Source organism: Elaeis guineensis, chromosome 1, assembly GCF_000442705.2.
Source record: "Elaeis guineensis isolate ETL-2024a chromosome 1, EG11, whole genome shotgun sequence".
In the NCBI taxonomy this organism is placed as follows: domain Eukaryota; kingdom Viridiplantae; phylum Streptophyta; class Magnoliopsida; order Arecales; family Arecaceae; genus Elaeis; species Elaeis guineensis.
This window is the reverse complement of record NC_025993.2, coordinates 101,842,201-101,869,887: the sequence shown is the minus strand read 5'-3', so window position 1 is coordinate 101,869,887 and position 27,687 is coordinate 101,842,201. Positions and strand designations below refer to the sequence as shown.

Below are 27,687 nucleotides of genomic sequence, written 5' to 3'. Positions count from 1 at the left end.
ATGCATATCATCCTCGTCAGATTTTTTTTGCCATGTAAGTATCGATTATCGTCAAAGAGAAGTTTTAGTAAGCGCAAATGGCCGGAATCCAAAGAAAAGATCATATTAAAATAATTTAAAAAATATAAGAGGACTAAATTTTAATTTTTTATAATTTAAAATTTTTTTTATAAAATTTGATTTAGTTCAGAGGTAAAAAATATAATTTATTTAAAAGTAATTTATCTATTTGTTAGAAACATGAATCATCTACGTGGTCGAAAAGAAGTAAAGCCAATGAATCATGGACCCCCTCCTTTACCCAAAAAATAGTGGGGCTCCGTGTCAAGGGTTCCAGCTTCGTAGTTAATAAAGTCGGCCTTCAAAGTAATGCTGCAACCAGCTTATTAATATGCTGAAGCTCACCATACCAAAAAAAAATCTCTAGAAGCTCCCAAGTGAACGTCGTGGCTGATGGATGAGGAATATGGCAAGTGACGCAATAGTCCAGGTGTCCATAACTGACAAGTCCATTCCAAGGAGAGGACTTCTTTTGTTCAGGAAAAAAACACAAGGGCGGTGGAGATGGGACATGGAATCCAATGACAACCTTGCATTCTAGCTGGCACATAGCCACCTCCTCTCTCTCTCTCTCTCTCTCTCTCTCTCTCTCTCTCTCTCCATAGAATCGAACGGCCAGCCTGCCTTCTCACTGCCACGCAGCCACTTCTCGCTTTCTCTTCCAAATTTTAATCGAAGTGCTACAGCCACCATGATCAAGAGATCCATTATTAGTAGCTAAAGAACTACTTTGGTGCATCATATATTCTTACACTTTTGTGCCAACAGATTTGATGTTATTTTTTGATTATTATTCTTAACAACTTAGATTACGACTTCTTAATCGCATTGCTTCTTAAATTAAAAGAAAACATATGTGAACATGCTTGATTATCTTGTTTTTGATTGACAGTTTTTTATAGCAGTATCCCTGATTCTCAACAAAGACAGTTATTTTATGGAAGTGATTAATAGCTTGGACATCTTATGATTAACAGGACTGCCGTCGGTAGATTATTACTGAAACCATAAATGGAGAAGCACATAGATAGGTCAGTAGTTGCTAAGCTTGATCTAGTTCCAACTCATAAAAAAAGAAGAAAAAAATGGCTTTGCTTAGCGGACTAACACATCCAACCATCTACGTAAAATACATTATCATTTGATTAAGTCACTTATATAGAGTTAATTTAACAGGGTCGGCCAGTCCTAGACAAACCAACCATCATCATGTCGCGAACTTGGAGATTTGTCTTTAGATTGAACACCGCGCTCAAGCTGCTGTTCTAGTTAATGGTTGGATATGAATTAGTGCAGACCTGGTTCAACCCAGGTCCAGGTCCGTTTTTCTTTTTAATTTTGTTTTGCCTCCTGGGGCAACCATTTTCCCGCAGTGGCGATTGGTAATTATCTCGAAGGTAAGAAACTGCCAACTGTAGAGAGGTAAAGTGGGCATTTCAAAATAAACGTCATGGCTGACGTGTGAAGAATAAGACCGAATTATACAATAAGCCCGAATTACTATACATTTCAAAATAAACGTCATGGAATTGAGTAACTAGCTTGCATTTCACCTACCGCGGCCATTTCTCTGTCCTCCAAATTTTATATTAAGTGCTACGGCTACCCTGCTCAAAGCGCCCTTGGTGTTGCATTTTCTCCGGCGAGAGAGTCATCCTGGTTCGTTGTTCCAAGCGATGACGCTTTCTTGCAGGTGCTATTCAGTGATCAGAGGTGAGGAGGCTCTGTTTTTACTCTTTTGTGGCTAGCCTTAACATTTCTGGAAATTTTCCTGTGAACTTATATGGCTTCAAGTTAGATCTGATGACTGATGCTGCATGATTTTTGATCTTACCTGTAATAGTCAAATATAAGCTATGTTGCTCATAATGTCATTCTTTGTTTCAATTTTCTGATAGAAACCGTTCTTTGTTTCTCAAAGCTTACATAATTTCTTCAATAAATTAAAAATAAACCATCCTGTCAATTTTTTTCTTAAAAAAATTTATCAGTTCATTTCTTTAAATTTTGGATAGTGATCTTTGTAATCTACATATCCTTCAAAGAGCTCTTCACCTGAGAGGCCTCAAATTGAAACCGAGGGGTGAAGCATGTAGGGAAGAGATGCAAAAACAAAGTATGCTATGAATTTCTAGCCCTACTCCTTCAGCCATACCAAGGTAGAAAAAGAATTGGATTGCTGCGGGGACTGTACATTTAACGCTTGATGCATTGCTTCCATTCCTCACTGCATGCTGGGAAACAGGGTATTCGTCTTCTAGAGAAAGCATGTAGGATTAGATGTGCATCCCATATTCCTCGTCCAAAAAATATCGTGGTCACCGGTCCTATAACCTAAAGTTGTTCATCTCATGACCACAAGCTTAGTGTTCAGGAATAATTTGACAAGATTAAAAAGTTAGTAATTCAGCGAAAATAAGATAAAGTCAAAAATTAAAATATATACATGATAATATATAATTATTTGAAATTGGATAGAATCATTATGTATCTATTTAGAATTTATACATATCAAATTAATAAAAGGGCATCAAACCTTGGAAGTAGAAAGAAGACTTGCTGGGCGATATATTGTGTGGAGGGATGAAAAGAAGTAAAAAGTAGAGAAGAGAGCGGGAGAGAGAGGTGGAAAAGCATACAAGCAGGGATGCATGCAGCGGATTGTGGTGGAAATAATCCAAATCCAATCTGTATCTGAATTAGGACAAAAAATTGAAATTAAACCTAATCTAATTCCATTCAAGTCAATTACGTTAGATTTGACATTAATTTCATAAATCCATCTAATTTTTTGGGTCATATCAAGTCAAAAATAACTCAAACATGAATAATAATAATAAATATATATAAAGCGATTATCTAATTATATCATAAACATGTTATGCAATCGAATAGTAGCAAGCATCATATAAATATTATAAAAACATATTTTACATAAGATTTTCATAATGATATTCGACAACCTAAATCATTTACAAATTATATCATGAGAAGAAGGCTGATTTCTTACAAGAAACCAAAATTTTTGAAATATATAGTACACTAGTTTTCAATTGGTTCAGCAACAGATTAAAAATTTAAGAATCCAAATCGAATCCATATGCAATATAGCTCTTATTTGTGAATCCAAATCTTATCCAAATAACTTCGGTGTGGGTTTGGAATGGAGTAGTTTCGGACCAATTCTAAATCAGAAATCGATCAATCTAATCCACTTGCAATAAGAATTAAAGGAAGAGATCTCAACCAGGTTTTATTTTTCGAAAAAAAGAAACTCATACGGGAAAGTCGCCAAGCCAACTGGAGAAATCTGGACAGGCGAAGGGGTCTTATCCTTGTTTTGTTCTATAATCTTTTTCTGAAAAAATACGTTCAATGTCAAAACCACTTATTCCTTTATACTTGCGGGCCAACTCAATAATTGCCTAGCATCTCACATGGCATCATGGACCTTTTTTCCATCTACTGAACAACTCAGGAAATCCTTGAATTAATCAAGACTTATTCATGATTCTATGATTGATTTGTGAAAAGATCATGAACTTACAAATTAGTTACTGATATCGGCCTGGAATCCACCAGGGCAATTATAGGCCATGTCCACCCTAGTCTAGTTTGGTCCAAAATTTATAAAGCTTCAAGCCAGGCTTAGACCTAAAGATTCTTTTCAATCTTGGTTTTAGCCCGACCAGAGATTGAGCCCAGGCCCAGCTAGAAACTTGCACCAAAAGCTTAGCCCATTCCATATAGGGGAAATGGACTCCCGTGTAGCACAAATAGACTTGCCAAATTAAACAGGATCGACAATGATTATATTGTTTACCAAAGCTCATTGTAGCATGACCGCAATCACCCAAGAAATCGGAAATCTTCCTTTGCAATAGTTGAACAATATCGAAAACTCCATGAGAATAATAAAGCAAAAAAAAAAGATTCTTTTTTTCTTTTATTTTGAATGAGAGAAAAGAGAAGAAGGATGCCCTAGTGAATTCGGAGGGGGAGAGGACATCGGAAGGGCAAAGGATATAGGGGGTCCAAGGGGAGACAGCATATTTTAGCCGCTAAATCCTAACTCTCAAAGGACAATGCACAACTGGATACTATTCATTACCTCTCTCTTTCCTATCTCTAACTTTCTTAATACAATGGAGAAGGGATTAGGGACTGGTTGCAGTCTATCTCTGCATTCTGCATTCCTAGAGATGGGCTCGTCACCTTCTTTGACCAATGACCGGCAACAATAGAAGGGGTGATATGAGGGTGCTGGTGGAAGTGGGTGAAGAGGAGAGATTAATGCTAGAAGTGGGTGAATAGAAGGAGACAGAGAGATGTAGAGAGCTGAAAGGTTGAAGGAAAATTAAAGATTAGTGAATTAATAATCAAGGATTTAAGCTCTCGCTTCTCATCTTTAGGTGGTCACTTCTCACTATATCAGCTTGCTGAACTCGACGAATTAGATGTATCAAAGAATAGTCGGACCAAATTGAGTATCAAGCTCAATTGGTCAAGCCAACTCAAGCATGGCCAAAACGTTCTTCAAGCTCTATATTAGGTCCAAAGCTGACCCAAAATGCCTTAGATTTAGCCCATAGCATGATCTGAAATTAGCTTTGCCTGATATGTCTCAGGCCAACGTGGGCCTACTTTTAATCAAAACTGAACTACTTGGCAGATTATTGATATATAATAATAAATGAATTTTTAAATTTTTATAATTCATGCAAATCACAATAAGTTATCTTCTCATAATATATGAATTGAAAAATAATTTATATAAAACGTGCTCATACATAATAATTTATATAACATATCTATCATATATAACAATTCCATCTAAATGTGTTCCCTTTAGTACCAAGAGGGGAAGCGGAGGGTCTGTTAGTCATGGAGGTGGTGTCGAGGATAGTTTTGCCCAACCAGATCATGCGGCCTAGGGAGGAAAACACAACCAACGGGGGTCCGATTAAAGGGTGTTTCACAACCATTGACTAAAGTCTCGATCACCATCAAGGATGTCTCGAGTTAGTAGCTCGATGGATGGTGAGATCATATTGCACCTATGGTGGCTAGAAGAAGGAAAATTTGAGTGCCAATGTCTTGAAGGCTCAATCTCTCGAAACTAAGGACTGTCCTATTTCAGGATCAACTTGGCAAGGGTTGGGGGTGCTCGATCTCAAGGTCAACTACCACTGGGTGGTAGTATCTGCAAGTAGCTAGTGACCCCAAACATCACGTGGGGGGAAGAGAGAGGTGAGAAGAAGAAGATGTCCTTATCTCTAAACAAGGGATCCAGGAAGGCTTTTTGTCATCCTCTGGTTTTCCGCAAAGAAGAAAGATGGGCAACGAGGAATGGAGGTTGTGGAGGCTGGGAGTGTGGAGGAGATCTTTTAGCCAGTGTTTGGCAAGGATTCAAAATGAAGATAGAACCTAATCCTATATTTGGTTGAGATCATAGGAGGATGGATAGATGGAGTTAGAAAGATGGATGGCCTTCATCTAGCCATTGTTTGGTTCAAAAAATTTTAGAGAGGATGGATGAAAAAGAAGGATTGCTCATCTATCCTAATCCACCAATTTGTATCCTCCAATTTGGAAGGATGCAAGGAAGGAAAGAAGGATGGAGCATGGAGAGGGATAGATTTTTATAGTAACAATACTGTCCCTCGTTAACATTTTAACAAAACTATAACATTTTTTCATTCATTTTATTTATATTTATCTATACTATTAATCGTATACTATTACATTTTATTAGTAATTATTTTAATTTTAGTATGTAATTTTCATAATTATAAGTAAATAATAAGAATTATTTTTTTCTATTCATATTTTCTATTTTTAGTTAATTATTTTATAAAATTAATTATTTATTTAATTTAAGTTATAAATTATTTAGTTATTTATCTAATTACTATATATATAAATAAATTAATTCATATATAATTAATTTATAAAATAAAATTAAGATTAAATATTTCTATAATTTTATATAATTATAAATTTTAAAGTTATAAGTGTTATAAACTGATAATAATAATTTTTTTATAAAAAATAGTTTAATAAAAATATCATGTAAATATGATATATTATTTTTTTTTGTTTCTCTCATATCAAATAAAGGAAGGAATCATTTTCATCCATCCATTCATATCTCACCAAATATATGGGAGAATGGATGAAAGATTTGGCCATCCTCTTCCTTTTCTATCCATCCTCCTCATTTATCCTCTCTTCTCTATCCATTCTTTCTAATTCAATCCATCTTTTGTACCAAACAAAGGATAAAGATGGAGAAGGCCATGGATCAGGAAGGGGAGAAAAAAAAAATGAGACAGGCATGATTAATGTGATCTCATTATGCTTGTCTTCCTTAATCGGAGGGGAAAATCCAGTCTCTAGCAGTTGTCAAAGGACAAGGAAGGAGGGTGAGGTTTCTGGTCTGTTTTCTCAAGCTTGCTGGTTGTTATATTAGCCACTTGCACATGAGAGGCTTTGGCCTCTTCCCAGCTTAGCCATGCAATCTAGCTGTTGGCCAGGCACACGGCGAGATTTTTTTTTTCTGCTGCCAAGTTTTGAAAATTGACTCGGCCAACTCATGCCATGTCGAGACGAGTCAAGCAAAGGAAAAACCGATTAAATAGATGTTGGGTATTACAACAACATCACATTCAATCACCTCGACCAAACCTTCCTAATCTTTATTATAATTAAGTTTTCTTATTTTATACGCACCATACATGTGCATACCTTAAAGAATGGAAAGCCTACTTGTTGTGAATGGTTTTTCTATTTTCCAAGGGTATCTTACCAATGGTGTGAGAAATAATGATCTTAGTACTAAATAACATGGTATCAAGATTATCTAGTATATATCTGAGATCTCGTAGTTGCATAAGCATCTTGATCAACTCTCATTTAATTATAACTAAGACTAAACCTTTTTTTTTTTTTTTTGGATAGATCAAACACCAAGAGAGAGAAATAAGAGATACCGGTGCTAGTCTGGGTAGGACACCTAGCTTGTCCAACAAAGGAGGTGCAGTTCATCGTGGAACCAAACATGGCAGAGGCTGCCATACTGCTAGCAATTAAAAAGATCGGTGTTGCTTTGGGTGGAGAAGCAGTGAAACTAGCTGGTTCTCTTTTTGCAAATGAAGTCTCATTGTTGACGCAATTACCAAGTAGTATGAGTCGTATTGAGAGTGAACTTTCGGTAATGCAAGCCTTTCTCGGTCAAATAGATGCTCGAACTGACAACAACCAGGTCGTTGAAGCTTGGGTTCAGAAGGTACGGAAACTAGCATATAGTGTTGAAGACATTATGGATGAGTATGTGTATCTCATAGCTCGACAACAAGGGAGTGGGTTGGGAGGTTATCTTAAAAAAGTAGTAAGGAGATCCCCCGATTTGGTTGCCTGGCATCAAATTGCTGCTCAGCTGAAAGAGTTAGAAAGTAATTTGGTGCACCTTTCAGAAATGAAGGAGCGATGGATTAAGACAGCAGAAGGAGAAATGGATAGTAGTTTAAATTATGCTAGTGAAAATCAGCGATATTTAGCCGACTTTTCTCATTTCATTGGTGAAGATGACCTTGTGGGGATCGACCAAAACAGAAAAACATTAATTGAATGGCTATTTGATGAGGATCCGGTTAGCTGTATAATATCCGTGTGGGGCATGGGTGGATTGGGCAAAACAACCCTTGTCACCAATGTATATAAAAGTGAGGGGACAAAGTTTGAATGTCATGCATGGATATCCATCTCACAAACTTATCAAGTGGATGATCTTTTAAGAAGAATGATAGAGGAGCTGCATGACAATGAAAAGGTCGACAAAATTCCAATCGACATTAGAGGATTGAACCACAGAAGGTTAGTTGAAACAATAAGAAGTTCTCTAGACCAGAAAAGATATATGATCATACTGGATGATGTATGGGATCCAGAAGCTTTTAATGATATTCGACAAGCCTTTGTTAACAACAAAGGAAGCAGAATAATCATTACAACTCGGAGTACTGAGGTAGCTTCACTAGCACATGATAGTCGGAAGCTTGAGCTGAAGGGGTTGCAAAGCACTCAGGCATGGGATCTATTCTGTAAGAGGGCATTCTGGAAAGAGAAAGTGAGAGAATGTCCTAAAGAGCTGGAGGAGTTGGGGGAGAAAATTGTATCAAAATGTCAAGGGTTGCCACTAGCTATCGTCTCTTTAGGCAGCCTGCTGTCCCTGAGAGAGAAAACCAAGTCAGAATGGGGGAAAGTTTATGATCGGCTGAGCTGGGAGTTGAATAACAACCCAAATTTGGACAATGTGAAGCATGTTTTGAATCTCAGCTACAACTATCTACCGAGATATCTTAAGAACTGCTTCTTGCATTGCAGCATGTTCCCGGAGGATCATGTGCTTCAGAGAAAGAGGCTTATGAGACTGTGGGTCGCAGAAGGATTTGTGGAGGAAAGGGGATCGAGCACAATGGAAGAAGTAGCAGAGGACTATCTTAAGGAGCTCATCCATCGATGCATGCTTCAAGTTGTAAGAAGGAATGAATTTGGTAGAATAAAACACTGTCGAATGCACGATATTGTACGAGAGTTGGCTGTATCACTGTCTATGAAGGAAAATTTCAGTGTGGTACATGACGATCTTCAGATGGTGGTGAAGACGGGTGATGAGAAACGTCGTCTGTCAGTGCACAAATGCGGTAACCAACTCCAGTCGAGCATGGAGTTGCCAAGACTTCGCACTTTCACGGTGTTTGACCCTGCAATGTCCGCATCGTCATCCTTGTCTTTGCTGTGTTCCAGCTCTAGATATTTGACCGTCTTAGACCTACAAGGCATCTCGATTGAGAGAGTACCAGATGAAATCGGGGACTTATTCAATCTGCACTTTTTGGGTCTGAGGAAGACGAAGGTGAAGGTGCTACCTAAATCCTTGGGAAGGCTTCATAACCTACAGACGCTCGACCTCTCCCAAAGTGAAATAGAGAAACTGCCAAGCACGATAAGAAATCTCAAGAAGTTGCGTCACTTGTTTGCCGAGAAGGTTCCAGATGCAAGTGATGTGACTATAAATTCGGGCAGAGGTGTGCAAGGTCTGAAGGGGCTGTGGAATTTGAAAGACCTGCAGACTCTCCAAGCAGTGGAAGCAACTATGGAATTTGTGGAACGGCTCCGGAACTTGACCCAACTAAGAAGCGTTCGGATATGGAAAGTGCGTGGCATCCATTGCAAGCACCTATGCGCTTCGTTATCAAGGTTGCGCTACCTGTACTACTTGTCCCTCAATGCAAGCGACGAGAATGAGATTCTCCAGTTGGGAGGCTGGGATCATCCACCTCAGCATCTTCTAAAGCTTAATCTGAAAGGGCAGCTGGCTGAAGGGACGATGGATTTGCCCTTATTTCGTGCACTTGGATCCAGCCTTCGAAAATTGTATCTGGGTTGGAGTGGGTTGAGAGAGGATCCACTTCGATCCCTCTCTCAGTTGACCCACCTCGTATTTCTGAAACTGCACAAGGCATATGACGGGCAACAATTGTGGTTTCGCAGCGGATGGTTCCCTAACTTGAAGCGACTCATTTTATTCGATATGCCGGAACTCAATCAAGTGGAGGTAGAGGATGATGCCATGGCAAGCCTGAAGTACTTAGACCTAGCTGGCCTACCTAAGTTAAAGGATATTCCTAGAGGCATTGAATATCTCACATCCCTCCAGGAACTGTACTTGATGGATCTGCATTCAGAATTCAGAGGGAGGTTCGAAGAAAGCAACGGTAAGAACAAGGTTCAGCACATCCCTAATGCCTATTATATTATCAAGAGAGAGGACCAAACAATCGATGTCAAAAGACTTTCAGGACAGGAGGAGAAAAGAGAAGAATAAAAAAGCCTTTCGTGATCCGTCCCTCTATGACAGAATATACATGTGGCCAATATGTCAATGAGCTAGCTCATGCACTTGTTTTGGCTTACTCATAGCACCTGAATGTGAATGCATGCGCACGAAGAGAGAACGTAGATGCTTCATGATTCTTATTATCTCATTCTTTTATCAATCAAAAAACAACTTCCCATTAACAAATTTTTTCCTTCCATTTTTCCATTGTTCCCATTCTTCAAACCGAAGCAGGGGTCAATATGATCTTTAGATGAATTTCTAGGTTGAAGAATAAATCTACTGAATTGTTAAATTTGGGTCACGTTGGAGATGAAGATTGCCGCTAGAATGTTTTTATCTATTATGAAAATTCATACATGTATGTGTTTAGTGCTATATCCACTGTGTTAGATAGATTTAGATATTTATACAAAATCAAAGAACTCAAATGCTATCTTCCAACCAACCAATCTTTCTGGATGAGGTTCTCCATTATGCATTTAGGAAGAGAAGATTCTTCTCTTTTCCATCATGTGGAAGGCTTAGAGTATGATTTTGCTTGTGGTGTTGGTTTGACAATGACATTACTGCAACTAGATTAGAACCCCTTGCTAGACATGGGCAACGGGCTGGGTCGCCCCCCTGCTAGACATTGGCGTGAGGTTTTTTTTTGAGGGGGAGGTTTGTAAAAATAAATGTGAGATTTTTTTTTGTAAAAATAAAAAATCACCTTATAATGATGGGGGTTTAGCGTGGATCTCTACCGGTTTATTAATATAAATCAAAATGATACAAGAGAGGTAGGGGGCTAGGTCTAACCTCCGAATACAATGAGGAAGAGAGAAAAAATTGAGGTGACTCACCTCGATAATTAAAAGATAAAATGAAAAAATTACAAATATGAAAAATTAATAATTGAAAATCTTATTAATCGTCATACATTGTTGGTAGTGTTTGTATCGTCGTCATCATCGGATGTTATATTATGTCCATCTTTATTTTGAAGTCTCATCTCGGTATCCAATCAATTTTTGAAGTAGAGCAGTATCTCAATTGTTTCGACGGTCATTCTACTTCTCTTTTTGTTTAAAACTCATTGACATGTACTAAAAGCAGATTTACTGTGGACATTGACACAGCTAAGATATCACGTGCCATGACGGATATTATAGGATATTGATTTTTAATATTTTTCCACCGTGCTAACATATTAAGATTTTTTATTTGATTTCATCATATGCAGATTGAAGATCCTTTGGTAAATAAAATTCAAGTTCACTATTTAAAGATGAAGATGAAGATGAACTTGAAGAAGCATGTGTATATCTCTTATGTGTAATGAATGAGAAAACAGATGATGAATGAGAAGTACTAAAAGAAGAGATAGAGGTTTGTGAATGGGAAGCACTAGATCCATGAATCTTATCATCATATAAAGCATAAATATTATGAAGAACTTAGTTTATTTTAGCTTTAACAGGTTTAGGATCTTGATTCATATTTTCACAATATACATCAAGTAAAATCAAAATATTACTTAATTTAACAAGTAGATCAAATACAGTAGCTAAGTTATGCATAGAACATATCCTATCTCAATACTTATTCCATTTAGATTTCATTTCATAAATAATAGGCTCTAAAATATCATCATATCTATATTATACAAATTTTTAGATAAATAAGATATATTTGTTGTAAAAATGAACAAAAGATTGAATAATAAACATCAGAAAGAATTTCAGTACTATTATAAAAACTAACTAAATTTTTTTTTAAATTTTATTTTTGTTCCAATCAGTTTCAATCAATATAAAATCTAATCCACAGTTATTAATATATGCATTGAATAAATTTTTATATAGATATATATCATGTATCATTATATATATCGAGTTTCAATGAGTAACTACATCAAGTTTAAATTTTTTAAAATATTTATCATGATCTATACACATTTGCTTAAATTCTTGAAGTTTTGCTCCTGAAGCTTGAATAAAAAAAATTGTATTTCTAATTTTCATAATAACATCTTGAACCATACCCATATAAGATTGAACGGAGAGATTTAAAATATGATATGCACATCTAACATACAATAAATTTTTATTTAGAATGTGATGCAATGAGTCTTTCAATAATCTAATAGCAGAATTATTATTAGATATATTATCAAAAGTAACAGACATAATTTTATCATTAATATCATATGTACATATAGTTTGATAAATAGCATTAAAAATTTATTATCCAGAATGTGAAAAATCAAAAGCATGAAAAGCAAGAATTTATTTATTTAATAGCCAATCATTATCAGTATAATGAGCAGTAACAACAATAAAATAATAACTACTAACGGATACTGTTCAAATATTAGAAGTTAATGATACTTTTGAATTTAGAGTAGAAAGAGTTTCAATTAAACTTTATTTCATTGCTAAAAAATTAGTCATAGCTACTCTTCTAAATATATGTCTACTAGTTCTTCTGTAAGCATGTTATAGGGCTAACTGAGTATACTTTTCAAAATTAAAAGACTCATATAAGCTAAAAGATAATTCATCCTTAACTATCTATTTGACTAATACTTTCTTTTAATTTTTATGATTATATGTAAAACTACCTACAAGACTATCCCCTTATATATTAACGGTGCTTTGAAGACGAGCATTACTCATAATATGGCTCTCTTGATGTCTCTTTAAATACTCAGTTCCCCCACTACTAGCATAACTATATAATTTGGCACATTGTTTATATTTTACTTTTAAAACTCCATCTACCATAATTTTTTCAAAGTCATTCCATATGGTACTAGTTCTCTTACGAAAAGAAGAGATAGAACCTTAACCTTCAGTATTGGTTTCAGAGGGAGTAGGAATAGTAGTTTTTTCTCTCTCTAAAATCAACAGAATAACAAAATAACTCTCATCAAAAGATACCATATCTAAATATGAGTTATGCAAATAAAAAAAATTTAGCAAATAAAAAAATTTAGTAGAGGTATAGCGAAGACTTGTGAGCTTCCTCTTGTGCTCCTCACTCCTCCTTAGAACTTCAATAAAGACCTCCAAGGCTCTAATAGATGGACTAATCCTCCTCTTGTATAGCATTTGAATATTTGCTAATTGCTAATTGAACACTTGCTAAATATTGTTAAAAAAAAAATAGTAGTAGAGAAGAAGAGGAGAGTTGATTTGGTGTGGTGACAATGGAAGAGGAGGGGGTTATTTATGAGAATCCAATATTTTTATTTTCTCAAAATATTCCTTAAATTGATCGTTTTATGGCTGTTGGATGGTTTAAGATGATCATTTTTTCAAAAATAACTATTATCAACCCAAAAAAATAAATAAAAAAATATATATAGCCACTACGGGCCAGACTTGGCCCGTAACAGTATTAAATAGGCTGTGCCTGGCATGGTCTGTAATGGTCATAAATGAGTTGTGCCTAGCACGGCACATAACAAGCTTAAATGGACCGTGCTTGGCATGGCCCATTTGGACTGATTTTTTAAAAAATATAAATAAATAAAAAGACCATCCATCAGGCCCGCGGGCCGTACTAGGCATGGCCCACCAAACCCCGGGTCTAGGGTCGTGCTAGGCTAGGGTTCGGGGTAAACAGACCATGCCCGGCACAGCCCATTTGGGACATAGGCCAATGGGCGTGGACCAGACTGTGCCAAGCGCAGCCCAATACCCATGTCTACCCTGCGCCATGCATGGGACATAATTTTTTCTTAAAAATATTTTATTTTATTAATTTATTAATATTTATTCTATATATATTTTAAAAATAATTAAAATAATAATAAAAGATATCTTGTGCATAGTGTAGATTATAAGTTATTTATAAGTTATCTTATTTTTTTCTAAACTTGGGGTTCATGATAGCCTTTTACTGTTTAGCTTCTCCTAAAATCCTCATTTTCTTTTTGTATTAGCATTCATTCTTCATTATTTTACTCTTCACCTCCAGAGCTCACATTCTTTTTTTTCTTTTCGCTACCATGATGGAGCTCAAGAAACCCTTCAAGAATCAAGACCCCACCAACTACCTCTTTCTCCCCCTTCCCTTTTCTTTTTTCTCCTTTTTTTTTTAATAATGACCAAAAAGATTCATTCTTCTCCTTGTGAAAATAAACAAAAGGATAGAGAGAGCCGTGCCATCCTTTTTTCCAAGGGCTGAGCATGGGTCGGATTCAGTCAGATTGAGAGAAAAATTTTATCTGATCAAATTCAATCAGATTGAAGAAAATTCAATCCACTACCGATCATTTATCATATATAAATCATTTGAAATCGAACTGAATGGTTTGTAGTAGGTTCGGATGACTTGTGTCGATTGGACTTCAATGTGGATCCAATGCTGATTTTAAGTTCAATATTGGCCCACTTAAGCTTATTTATTTTTTTTATCAATTTAATATAAAAAATATCTAAATCTTATAAATTACAGATTTTGTGCTTATTTTTGAATCTATACAAAATAAAACAGAAAAAGAGAAGATTTATTCATCTGAAAGCAACTACATCTGAAAACTTTTACTTTAGAATTGTCTCAAATTGATGTGCTTCTATCAATAATTCAACATTAATATTTTTATGAATCTAAATAGATGATGTGATATTTTTTAGAATGAAGTATTGAAGTCTAAATGACACTGTCCCAAAATAAAAGTGAATTTGTAAAATACTATATCGGTTGGGTTCGATTTTAAACGGGTTAAAAGTGTAGGAACCGAATCCAACCATAAATAACTGATTTTTTTTATAAATCCTAATCCAATTCTATCCGATTTATATCATTCAACCGACCAAAATCGATGTTTATTGGACCGGATTGGGGTTGGTTTCTTCGAATTTTGATTATTTGCTCGGTCCTATTTTTTCCTATTACCTTCTTGTCCCATCTCTCTCTCTCTCTCTCTCACACACACACACACACAATTCTACTCCTCCCCTCCCATTGCTTGTCCATCACAATGGAGGAGACTCAGGAACAGCGAAGAACAAAGGAACCATGTGCTGCCATCTCCAACCTCCTCCCTCCCTAGAGCCAACATCACTAACTCGTCACTGCCGCCAACCTCTGGCCTAGTCCCAGCACCGATCCAACCCAAAAAAGGTGATATCTTTATTCGATTTTTCCTTCCATTTCTTCCTATTTTCTTCCTTTTGATGTTTTCCAAAGGAATCGAAGACTAATGATGGGCTCTTAGGGTGGTTCAATGCCAAAGAAGAGGGAAAGGAAGAACCTTTACCGCGGCATTCGTCGACGGCCATGGAGGAAGTAGGCGACTGAGATCCGTGATCTAACGAAGGGGGTACGGATCTGGCTAGGGACCTTCAACAGCGTCGATGACATTCTTGGCGAGGTAGCCTGTCACTACAGGAAAAATGGCCATTAACGACGCTATTAATGGTCATTAACGACGCTTTAAAGCGTCGCTATTCGGCTTTACGACGCTTCGAAAAGCGTCGGCAAAGCGTCGACTATGCAAGAGTGGGGACGAATATCGCCGACGCTTTGTAAAAGCGTCGTTATTTTTTAACGACGCTTTAAAGCATCGTAAATATTTACATTAACGACGCTTTAAAGCGTCGTTAAATTTGTCTTAACGACGCTTTAAAGCGTCGTTAATGTAAATCTTTACGACGCTTTAAAGCGTCGCAAAAGACAAATTTAACGACGCTTATAAGCGTCATTAATGTAAAAATTTACGATGCTTTAAAGCATCGCAAAAGACAAATTTAACGACGCTTATAAGCGTCGTTAAAGGTTTTAAGAGGAAAAAAAAATACAAATATTATTTAAAAAAAAAAAATACAATACATTCCTGTACGAAATCATATCACACCTGTACAATACAATAAACATGTACAATCACCACATTCACATTCACACCTGTACAATCACCATCATTCACATCACCTGTACAATACAATAAACATGTACAATCACCACATTCACATTCACACCTGTACAATCACCATCATTCACATCAAAAGCAAGCTGAAATAGAAAATTTAATCAAACCAAAAGACAATATTTTATATAAATAAAAATAAAGTACTAATCGTCCATTACAATCAAGAGTAATATAAATAAATATAAAAATACAATAAAAATAAAATAACATCAATCTGCAGGCGGATGGTCGTCGTTGTCTCCACGTGACGTGCCGCTATCTCGATGGGTGCCTGATATGCCAGGAGCCTACAAAAAATATATCAAAAGCATGATTTGCATATCTATAAATAAAATATATAAATCATTAAATTAATATAAAAATATATATTTAATATTATGTGTTTACCTGAGATGAACCATACATCTCTAATAAAGATGTAAGGCGATCAATCTGTCCCCTCATGGCCTGCATCTCGGCACGGCTCTATCGCATCTCCTCCATCTCAGCGGCACGACTCTGTCTAATCTCCTGTATCTCCGCCTCGAGTCTGCGAACGCGTGAATCCTGAGCATCTGTTGCAGCATGCTGCGTATATCTACTAACCTCAGATAACTGAGTGGGGGTGACTCCTACTCCATAACCCCTCACTCGGCCGTAGCGCTCTGGTCCCATCAACTCTGTGAATACCTCGGCCTCGATACGGCTCTGCTGCGTAGATGCTGCGGACTCGTCGTCACGCTCCGCAATGAGAGATGTAGCCCTCTCCTGTATTTTTTTTGAAAACAAGAGTTATACATTAATAGCTAACAAAATTAAATTTAAATCATTGCAAAAAATATAATATTAACAATGCCGTACATATAAATCTCTCGACTCATCTCGAACAAAAGTACCATCCTGATGAGTATGAGTCATCCGGTAAAACTCCACTTGTCCGGGTTCCCTCCCATGCTCATCCTCCTACACAAATAATTTCAATTTTAAGCAAACAGTTATGATAATTTAAAAAAATATATGAGTATCATGATACAGACATGGTCCACGATACATAATGATATTAGTTATATAAATATTTGAACATAAAAATTAAAAGTTAATTATGAAAGTTTAAGGAACATACAAACTCCTGTCGGAGTCGTGCATAACTCTTCGACCCCGATGTATGAGGAACAGACTGAGCTGCTCGTGCAGCTCTACCAATAGCAGAATAAGTCTGTAAAATAAAGTAAAGAACTTGTTATATATACAATATATAATAAAAATTAATATTTTTATAAAATATTTAAGAAAAAAAGATAATAAACAGATAATATACCTGTGTCCTCTCGGAGAACCAGTAATGAACCAACTCCATCCACTGATGAGGGGGTACATCAGGAGGACAATTCCTAGCAACCTCCTCCTCTGTCATACCCTGTCTCATATAGTCCTTCTTCAATTGTGCTTTATATTCTTTCCATTTGCGGTTGAGAGACTTCATTACAAAATCATGAGTGGATGGAGGGAGAACAAACTTGCTCTATAAAAAAAAAAGTTAAATGAAATAAATTATATAAATGATTAACAATTAATATACAGTATGAACATCAATTCATTACCTCTATAACTCGGAGGAGCTCAACTTTGTACGTTGGAAGCATGTCATTCCATTTTGCATAGCCCAACGGACATAGCTGAGGCCTCCGAGCAACAGTCCCCAAAAATGAAGTCAATAAGCAGGCAGCTTTCTTAATTGGCTGACCTAGCTGATTGCACTCCACAACAATCCTCTCGCCCTCACGCATCTGCCACACATCTCGTACTACTGTGGGTCCGCGTCTGGGGCGTACTCTCCCGGATCCGTCTGCAAAAAATACATAAAAGTAACTATATCATAAATATACATAAAATGAAATAAAAAAAAATTACATGAAAGACAATATATACCCTGCACGTGTATCTCATCATCTGGCTGATGAACAGGAGGATCGTGCTGTGCTGATGATGAAGGACAGGGCTCAGAATGCTGTGCAGCTGAACTGGCCTCAGGCTGCTGTGCTGAAGAAGACGTACCGGCCTCTGTCTGTGAAAACTGGAACTGCACACCAGCATATCGTCCCCTGCGACGCATGATGTCACCTAGCATTTATATAAATAAAAGGTAGAATCAGTTAATATATGGAGTAAAATAACACAATAATTAATGCAAAATATATACATCATAAATAATTATTACCAGTAACAATCAAGCAGTAGTGTTTTCTTCGAATTCTGTTCTAACCAACGTCGTCGTAGCATTTAAATCATCAGCTGGCACAAAATTGTAGGGCATACATTGTGTATAAGTGTCATCGTCATCATCCTCCACTTGGTTTCCCATATCATATAAGTCTCTAGGTTTTGTTTTGATGACAGTAAACCAATCTTTATCTTTTGCGTCTTGTACATAAAATACTTGACGAGCTTGAGATGAAAAAATGAATGGGTCATCCTTCAATAACACACCAGTGTGTATCAACCTTGAAAAATTTACAAGTGTAAATCCATTTGCATCTTGTTTCAAACCCCTTGGTGAGTTTATGTCTATCCAATCACATCTAAACAGTACTACTTTAAATTTTCCATAATAATCCAACTCATAGATATCTTTAAGTGCACCATAATAGGATTTTCCATCCGCTTCCACCATAACACCGCTATTCTGTGTTTTTCTAAATTTCTCCCGTTCTCTAGTATGAAATTTAAAGCCATTAATTATGAAACCATTATATCTATTCACAATCTTGTTAGGTCCTCGAGCAAGAGCTATTAGTTCATCTGACTTATTTGTCTCCATCATCTTTGATACCTAACAAAAAATGATATGACGAAGTGCAGTTGAGTTATCTGATATTAAATATGTATCAAAAATTAATATATCCAATAATTAAATATAAATCACACCTGATTCGAAAGCCACATAGGGAATAACTCGACCAACCATCGCTGTTCAATCCTTGCATTAGGATGAATGTTATGATTGGCTCGTCTCTGATAAATTAAAAATTTACTGCATAAAATATAAATATATCATTTAGAACATTATATCTAATATAAAATTTAAATTTTGATGTCATTCCTTAAATATACTAACCTACGATGGTCAGATATTATGTCACTATGAAGTAACACATAACGATGTGCTTGTGCTAAGGATTTTTGATCAAGTACAATACCTTCACCTCTTCCCAAGAATTTTTCAGCAGTTAAGAACTTATACAGTTCTGCATTCTCCACAAAGTCATTATGCCGTTGAGGTCGACTAAAAATAGTCTCTACACCTTGAAGATATCTTGAACAAAATGTCAAACATTCATCCGCAATATATGCTTCAGCAATCGAGCCTTCAGGATAGGCTCTATTTCGCACATAATCTTTAAGACGCACAAGATACCTTCAAGAATTAAATATTTATTAAAATATCAGTATGCTGTTATTTCTAATAAAATTATCAAAAGATTTAAGGTTTGTAATAATACCTCTCAATAGGATACATCCATCTATAATGTACCGGTCCACCAACTTTAACTTCTGAAGCTAGGTGAACGAGCAGATGTACCATAATAGTGAAAAATCCAGGAGGAAAAATCTTTTCCATCTGGCAAAGTGTAATTGCAATATCCGATTCTAACTGATCAAGTTCCCGAGGATCAATAACTTTGGAACATAATGCCTTGAAGAATGACGATAATCGAAGTACAATTGTAACAACTTGTTTCGGCAATGACGATCTTAAAGCTATTGGAAAAATATCTTGCATCAATATGTGACCATCATGACTTTTAAGATTTGAAAGTTTTCGATCCTTTAGATGCACACATCATGAAATATTCGATGCATATCCATCGGGTACTTTGATACTTTTCAAAACTCCCAAAAAATTATCCTTTTCTCGAGCAGACATTGTGTAACATGCAGGAGGCACATAAATTCTATCATTAGCAAGTATTTTAGGATGAAGTTCCTGTCGGATACCCATTTCTTTTAAATCAAGACGTGCCTTCATGTTATCTTTGCTCTTTCCATCAAGGTTTAAAAATGTTCCAAGTAAATTATCGCAAACATTCTTCTCTATATGCATGACATCAAGATTGTGCCGAATAAGATTATGTTTCCAATAAGGTAAGTCAAAAAAGATACTTCATTTTTTCCATAAATATTTACTTGGCTGTTGTGTAGATGCTATCTGTGTGTCTTCCTCATTTTCATCCTCGAAATAATTGTCTGGATCTTGAAACAACTCTGCATCTATAGTACTGATACTGACTTCCTCTGGTAACCCTTCGTGCACTGAGCTTTCAACATCATCCCTTCCTCTTTTTTTAGAGGACTTTAAGTGCTTACCATAGCTGTAATTCATGCCATCCATTTGTCTATAAACATCAGTTCCAGAAGGTGGAATAGGGGCACATCCCAATTCTATAGTACCATCAAACAAATCTTTCTGAAATCGAAACGGATGATTTGCTTCCAACCATCGACGATGTCCCATGTAACAAAATTTACCTCCATGTTTTAACCAAATTGAATGTGTTGAATCTCCACAACAAGGACATGCGACCCGTCCCTTTGTACTCCAGCCAGATAAATTGGCATATGCTGGAAAATCATTAATAGTCCATAACAAAGCTGCCCGTAGTTTAAATGTTTGGCCGTTGGAAGCATCAAATGCATCAACACCCTCCCACAACTGTTTCAATTCCTCTATCAAAGGCTGTAGAAAAATATCAATATCATTGCCTGGACCCTTATCTCCTGGAATAACCATTGACAAGATAAGTGATGATTGTTTCATGCACATCCACGGTGGCAAATTGTAAGGTATCAAAACGACTGGCCAAGTGCTGTAGGTAGAACTCAGGGTCCGAAATGGATTGAAGCCATCAGAAGCTAAGCCAAACCTAACATTGCGAACATCAGAGGCAAAATCAGGATGCCTATCATCAAATGCTTTCCATTGAAGACTATCTGCAGGATGTCTCAACATTCCATCCTTTGTACGTCCTTCATGATGCCATCTCATTGATGAAGCTATTTTTGATGATGCATAAATCCTTTTCAATCTAGGTATAAGAGGAAAGTAACGCAATACCTTGGCCGGTTTCTTTTTACTCCGCGTTGCATCCAATTCATTCAGTACATCATCTCGATCTTCTTTTTGTGTTATCCATCTTGAAGATCCACATACATTGCATGACTCTTGATTAGCATTTTCACCCCGATATAACATACAATCTTTCGGACAACTATGAATCTTTTCGTATCCAAGATCCAATTCCTTTACTACTTTCTTGGCTTCATAATACGATGGTGGTAAACGAGTGCTTTCTGGAAATGCATCATTTAATAACTTGAGCAGCATGGTAAAACTCTTTCCAGACCATCCATTCAAATATTTTATATGAAATAAATGTACAAGAAAAGAAATCTTAGAAAATTTTGTACAACCCGGATATAATTCTTCGTCTGCATCTTTCATTAAGGTGTGATAACGAGCTGTCTCATCATTAGATGTATGTATGGGCTCCTCAACATGCATACGTTCCGTATGCGTACATCCATCAAACATCCCAACTGTTTCTTGTATACTACTGGATTCTCCTAAATTTTGAACATCAAATCCAAAAGCATCTGTGATCAAACCCCTTATATCATCATCTCTTGCAGAATTGTCTTCTAGGCTAGTGGACCGCAATGAGTCAGGGGTTGGTTACATGATGATGGCAACATAGATTCTCCATGAAAAATCCAGTCGGTATAACCTCTTAAAAAACCATTCCATACCAAATGTTCTTCAACATTTTGTGGATCTAAAGAAGAACTATTTACACATTTCCGACATGGACATAAAATCTTTCCATTCAAACTACTTTTCTCCATACCAAATTTAATGAAGTCATGAACTCCATCTAAATATTCTTTACTATTCCTTGGTTTATTTATCCAACTTTTGTCCATTGTAGGATAAAACTGATCGAACTTGCAATTTATCTAAAAATAAAAAAAAATTATACAATCTATATTAATGCAATGAGTAAAAAATATCAGTCATTTCATAAAATCCAAAAAAATAACAGCTAGATAAAGTTTACATAGTAAATGCTTGCTATCATCAACTAATAGGTAAAGAAGGTCCTATCCCATTCAGAAAATGTATTAATTCTATAGGTCAATTACAAAAATCAAATGATATGCAACAAGAGCCGAAAAAAATTTCGGCAGCATTTCCCCTTAGTTCTTCCGTATAGGAAGAACAAAAGGAAAATACCATCCGAAATTTTTTCCAAACCTCTCAGCATACCATTTGATTATGGTAATGACCTATAGAATTACTCACATTTTCCAAACTGTCCATACTGGACAATCAATTGATCAATGTACATAATTCTTTTATCCGTACAAAAATAAATAAATGTACGGATATAATAGAATATGTACATTAATCAAAAGACGGGTCTATGTTTCGATGCAATGTAATTTTTTTTTAAAATTAATTCATAATTAACATTGCCTGGCATTAAATTCACAACCATCACAAAAACACCCATGAAAATCTACTTAGCATGCATTTGAAAATCTAGCCATTTCTGTGATAAAAAGTTGCAACTAATACTATAATTTAATGAGAGATTATCAACCAACTTGAATATTTCACAATGATATAGAAAACTATGCATCATGTGCTCATAATCTCCATATAACATAAAAGATATTTAACTTTTCAATCACAACAAAATGATCTTTGATCAGATGGCTGCGGATGAGATGGACTTGTTTAATCCCAATGACATCCCTCTTCTCCATGCACTCAAAAGCAAGACGCTGAGGTAAAATGGTTGGATACAGTGGAGTACCACCTTGGTGGTGAGTGGTACCTCTCTTGCTGGTTGACTGGCTCTGGCACAGCAACAGGGGAAAAAGATAACAGAGGTGTTTGCCCTGTGGCAGCTGAAATTTATACATGAAGCTTGTGGCTCTAAACAAAAGCTTACTTCTAATGGTGGCCTGCCCATCACTGCAGACCAACAATCTCTAACAAGTCCGATGGAAAAAGTTTTAGAATGCCTCACTTTGACTTGGTCAACCAAACACTTTTAGGCCTGTGATGAGTGAAGAACCGTTATTATATAAGGACGAGAAGATTCGCAGTTTGCTCTTTGCTAAGGAATTAGATTATTCTTTTCCAAGAACTAAGGTTCTGATCAGGGTAGGACGAGAAGATTTATCATTATTCATTTGCATAATCTAATAACATAAGTTATAGTGAACTAGCATCTTGGTGCCATGTAAAGGACTTTTTCCTCTCTCTCTCTCTCTCTCTCTCTGTGCATGCACGTGCATGTGCACGCCTGCACATGTGTTTGAGCCGAGATGTGTGTGACATATGAATTTACAGAAAAAAAAATCCCATATGCATAACTATGATTTTGTTGAGACTTTTAATATTTCTAACATAGAGTAATTTTCTTTTATCAGACCGTTCATAAGTCTCGGTCTTCCAATTAGACTCCACATAATGAAGGAATTAAATATAAAAGAAAGGCTATGCACCAAGAAAAAAAAAAAGGCCAATACCTAATCAAGAGGGGTCAGACGAAAATATTTCAACCAAAGAAAAATCTCACCTCTTGCTAATGAAGAAACAAAAAACTCTTTCATGGACAATTTACAGGCGAATTCCAGTAACATACTCAGGTAGTCCAGCAAGAAGAGCTTCTTTCACTAAAATAATAGGGATAATGAGTATATAGAAAACAAAAAGCCTATTCTTTTTTTTTTTTTTCCATGATGTACATGGTAATTAAAGGGTAGAACACTTTGCAAGAACTAGGAGAAATAGGGAAAGATTTAACATGTTAATAGACTGGATCATATAGACCCTTTCTATTTAGCATTTCAAGTCCTCACTCACGGATCTCTACGCTCCAACTCGAGGGGGAGTAATGGAATCCTAAAGATTCTTCAAACTTTGCGTTGATAGAATTCTAAAAATTCTTCAAACCTTGTACATTTACCTGCATAATTACCATGATTATTTGGTCGATTTGAACAGCTCAGTCATAAATTGATTTATAGGATCTAATAAGAATCCTAAAGCTTGTTCAAACTTCTCACAATTATCAGCACACTTTTCACATATATTTGGTTAACTTGGGCAGGTTTGTCATGAACGGATTTACAGGATCTAATATAATTTCAAATATTGATTTATAAGATTTGTGTACATCCTGAATTAATTTTATAAACATACTAAATTTGTACAAATGATGTATATATATATACCTCATTGCTATGCTCAATAAAATTAGGTTATTCTAATCTTGCTTATGATCAAACAAATTAGTTAACTTTCTGCACAACTTCTATGTCTACTCTAGTATACTCAATCCTCAATCTGCTACAACAAATCTGCCTTGATGTAAAGCACAAATCAAGTCAATGTGTGCCAAAGATATGGTAACACCAAATAAAACATGCTGAATGGCACATCATGCAAATCAGAATTCTCACTCTTATTGATTCATCTCTCAGCTATAACCCTGAAGCGTAAGAACATATATAAGCATAAAAGTTGAAGTGGTGTGAACACAAGTAAATTATTATACAAAGAAAAACAGAGGAAGGGAAGTGAGAAAGCATAATAATTGATAGGAGATCAATTAACAGGATTCTGAGAAAGCACAATAATTGATAGGAGATCAATTGACAGGATTCTGTCATTGGTTCCTTTTCAAGCAGATACACAATTGGAGAGCAAATCAAAAAAACACATGGAGGAAAAATGCGGCCTTTTTACAAGTTCAAAATTCATCACTTAACAATAGAAAAGAATGGATCTTTTAAGGAAATTTTAGCCTTCTTTTCTGAATGGCTGCTTAATAACCTAAGATTGTCAGCTCTCTAGGCCTAAGTCCAGTACAAAATGAGTTCACATGCTGCAGGATTTTATGTACATAAAAATGGTTACAAAATCAGGCACCAACAATTTCGGAGGCCTATGTGCCATGATACAAGAAAATCCAACAATTTTACTGTGCTTAAAACATGTGTCCTCGCAAGATGACCAAACTGGCGATTTTATCCTCCAAATCCCGGCCAGCAGCTGCCGGAATACCTCAATCGACCAAATCCCGGCCAGCAGCTGCCGGAATACCTCAATCGATCGACCGCTGACCTCTCTGGGGACTGAAGACCCCTTTTTCCGATGATGAGGGAGGGGAAACCGTCGGTTTGTCTTGATCCGGTGGTTCCAAATTTACCGCCTGCGATTTTTTTTTTTTTAACAATGGGTTGAACGCCGGTGATCTATTCCGGCACCCCCTTTCCGGTCAGCTATAAAAACTTGATGCCGGCCCAGATGGTTGCCGGCGTCGGGTCCGGAGGTGATAAAACCCATCTCCTCTTGAATCTGGACGAGATTCAAGAGGAAAAAATTGAATTTACGCCGAAAAAAATCATTATGAATAACATATCTTACTTTTGTGCCTGCGAAGATGGCCACCGGGAGGGGAGAGGAGAGGAGGGCCGGTGGGGAGGGGAAGGGCTTGGACCGTGCGGGTGGGCGTTGACAGATGCGGCAGCAGAGGGGATCGAGCGACGGACGGTGGTGAGGCGTGGACGGTGGGTGCGCGTGGACGGCAGCTGCGGTGCCGGCGGCGGAGATGGGCCGGGGTCGGCGGAGAGGATCGGGTGGAAAAAATGAAGGGGCGGCGGTAGATAGATTAGGGCACGGGCGGGGGTATGAAGGAACCTAACGACGCTTTTTAGCGTCGTTAAATAATGACGTAAAAAAGCGTCGGTATTGTTTTTATTTCACAATGCTTTTGCTAAAAGCGTCGGCATTGACAGTGCCCAAATTTCTCGACGCTTTTAAGCGTCGTTAGATATCGACGCTTTTTAAAAGCGTCGGCAGGTCAGCGCAACCTGCCGACGCTTTCCAAAAGCGTCGGCAAAAAACGGTCGGTATTTACCTATTTTCTTGTAGTGTGTCATCTTAAAGGATCCGACGCTGGTGTACATGATTAGATGGTCCGACTTTGTTGCGTCCGAGATCACGAATGTCGGAGTCCTCAGAGCTCTGTTGTGAGTTCCCGAAGTCCCTCCAGCCGCCCATTCCCTCGTCGTCCCTGGATCCCCTCCCGTCGGACCATGGCATCCTCATCGTCGACCTCGACCCCTCCATGGACCCCTCCCATGGCTCCGTCGCACGTGCGTGGGGCATATTTCAGATGGTGAATGACATCCACGTGAAATGCGTCTGGTGGTCCACCGCTGCCTCTTCCTTCTAGGTAGGATAACGTGGCATGTATATTCTGTCATAAAGAAGGGTCCCTCTTCCATTTTTATCTTATTACTGCATCTCGTGCTTATTAATCATGCCTCATGCCCTGATCTTATTTCTCAACAAAAAAATTAATTCGATAATTCTAATTAGTGCTTGGTTTCTTTTATCCCGCATCTGAGTCCCGTAAACTTTAACATCTTTTTATGTCTTCGCCATTACATGATGCTCAAATCTGCATATTTTACCATTAGATATTTCCTGTTATATATATTGGTTATCCTGATCTCAGATTTAGTTAATGGCTGCATCTATTTGTTCTTGAAACTAAGAGGGCTAATTTCCAACAAAATGAGATTTTCTTCTTAATTTCTTTTACTGTAAAGTCTCGTTAGCATGTTTCTCCCTTAAACCAAAATTTAAAGGATTTCTGCTACCTTTCTCTAGGATTTTGATTGAATTGTCCTAATACACACTTGTATTTAACAAATTTTGTCACTCAATTTTTTTAACCATTGTTTTGTGGTTATTGTAGTCTTTAATATAATTTACAAGCCCCATTTTCTTTTTTTGGGTCTGCATATTTCCGTTTTACTGCTCCAAAACTAGCCATTTTCCTGTATTTCTCTGTTTTTTATATGATATTTGCCTTTATGTGTTTCTGAAAATCCAAATTACGATATGTACTTACAATTTCCTCCAAGTAGATCTTCATTTTAATTTTTCATTCCATTCAGTTTTTTCACTCAAAATAAGCTTTATAGATGTTTCATATAATCTTTGCTTCATAATTTAATTCTCCCGATTTGAAAGTTTTCTATAACTCATTTTCTCCATAATTTTCTCAATATGTCATCAACTTTTTAGTGTATAATTTGTATTATGCAAATACAAAAAAATTAGAATTATGTATCTTGTTCATTAATCTATTCATTTATTTTATGAACTTTGGATGAATAAAGGTTGCTTTATTTTTCTCTTGCAGGAAATTCATTCTATAGAGTCTCTTTCTATGCTATGATGGATTTTGCTCATAAGGATTTGTCTTCCATGTGTAATGTGTATTGGAGCTTTCACTATCTCTCCTATTCTATTAGGAGTTAAGACCTATTAAATATATTTAAAATGTGGTATTTTTAAGTGCTAATGCAATCATAATGACAATATGTAATATTTGTTTATATGTAAGAGAGATATCTATATATACTTCTCATTATTTATTCTAATTTGTTTAAGTACTTCATTTTTGTCATATGTACTCTGAATTAAGTCTGTTGGTGGAGTCATAGTTACTTTTCATTTAATAAAGTTGATCTCTCGACATAAAAAAAAAAAAAGAGAGAGATATTTATACTTTTTTATTATGCATCATGAATTTAGCTTCAAAAATCTTTGAGAAAAGGGTTGTCTATTCCTAATTTACTGCAAAGATGCGTAGTCCAAGTAGCCATACAAACCTTATATAACAAACACTCATCATATAATTTCTTATAATCTAGTTTGAAAGCTAGGTGCCCCTCTCTC

The 27,687-nt window shown here is 36.4% G+C and overlaps 2 protein-coding genes across 5 annotated transcripts; one reads left to right on the top strand and one right to left on the bottom strand.

Annotated features, from left to right (window-relative positions):
* Positions 1-1,416: 1,416 nt before the first annotated feature.
* LOC105060769 (disease resistance protein RPM1-like) lies at positions 1,417-27,478 on the top strand. 4 transcript variants are annotated; one of them, XR_012141410.1, is made up of 2 exons: positions 1,417-1,773; positions 27,149-27,478. XR_012141410.1 is itself a non-coding variant. In XM_073257627.1 (2 exons), the coding sequence occupies exon 2, from the start codon at positions 7,121-7,123 to the stop codon at positions 9,947-9,949; it is 2,829 nt and encodes a 942-aa protein (XP_073113728.1). In that variant the 5' UTR covers positions 1,417-1,773; positions 7,021-7,120; the 3' UTR covers positions 9,950-11,179. The 4 variants fall into 4 exon arrangements, 1 of the variants encoding a protein (XP_073113728.1); XR_012141411.1 differs by lacking the exon at positions 27,149-27,478 and adding an exon at positions 11,187-11,399; XM_073257627.1 differs by lacking the exon at positions 27,149-27,478 and adding an exon at positions 7,021-11,179.
* On the bottom strand, positions 16,044-17,991 carry LOC140856417 (uncharacterized). Its single transcript, XM_073253604.1, has 7 exons — positions 17,790-17,991; positions 17,462-17,706; positions 17,179-17,382; positions 16,984-17,076; positions 16,722-16,823; positions 16,269-16,628; positions 16,044-16,168 (listed from the first exon to the last, which is right to left on the bottom strand). The coding sequence occupies exons 1-6, from the start codon at positions 17,986-17,988 to the stop codon at positions 16,347-16,349; spliced, it is 1,125 nt and encodes a 374-aa protein (XP_073109705.1). The 5' UTR covers positions 17,989-17,991; the 3' UTR covers positions 16,044-16,168; positions 16,269-16,346.
* Positions 27,479-27,687: the final 209 nt, after the last annotated feature.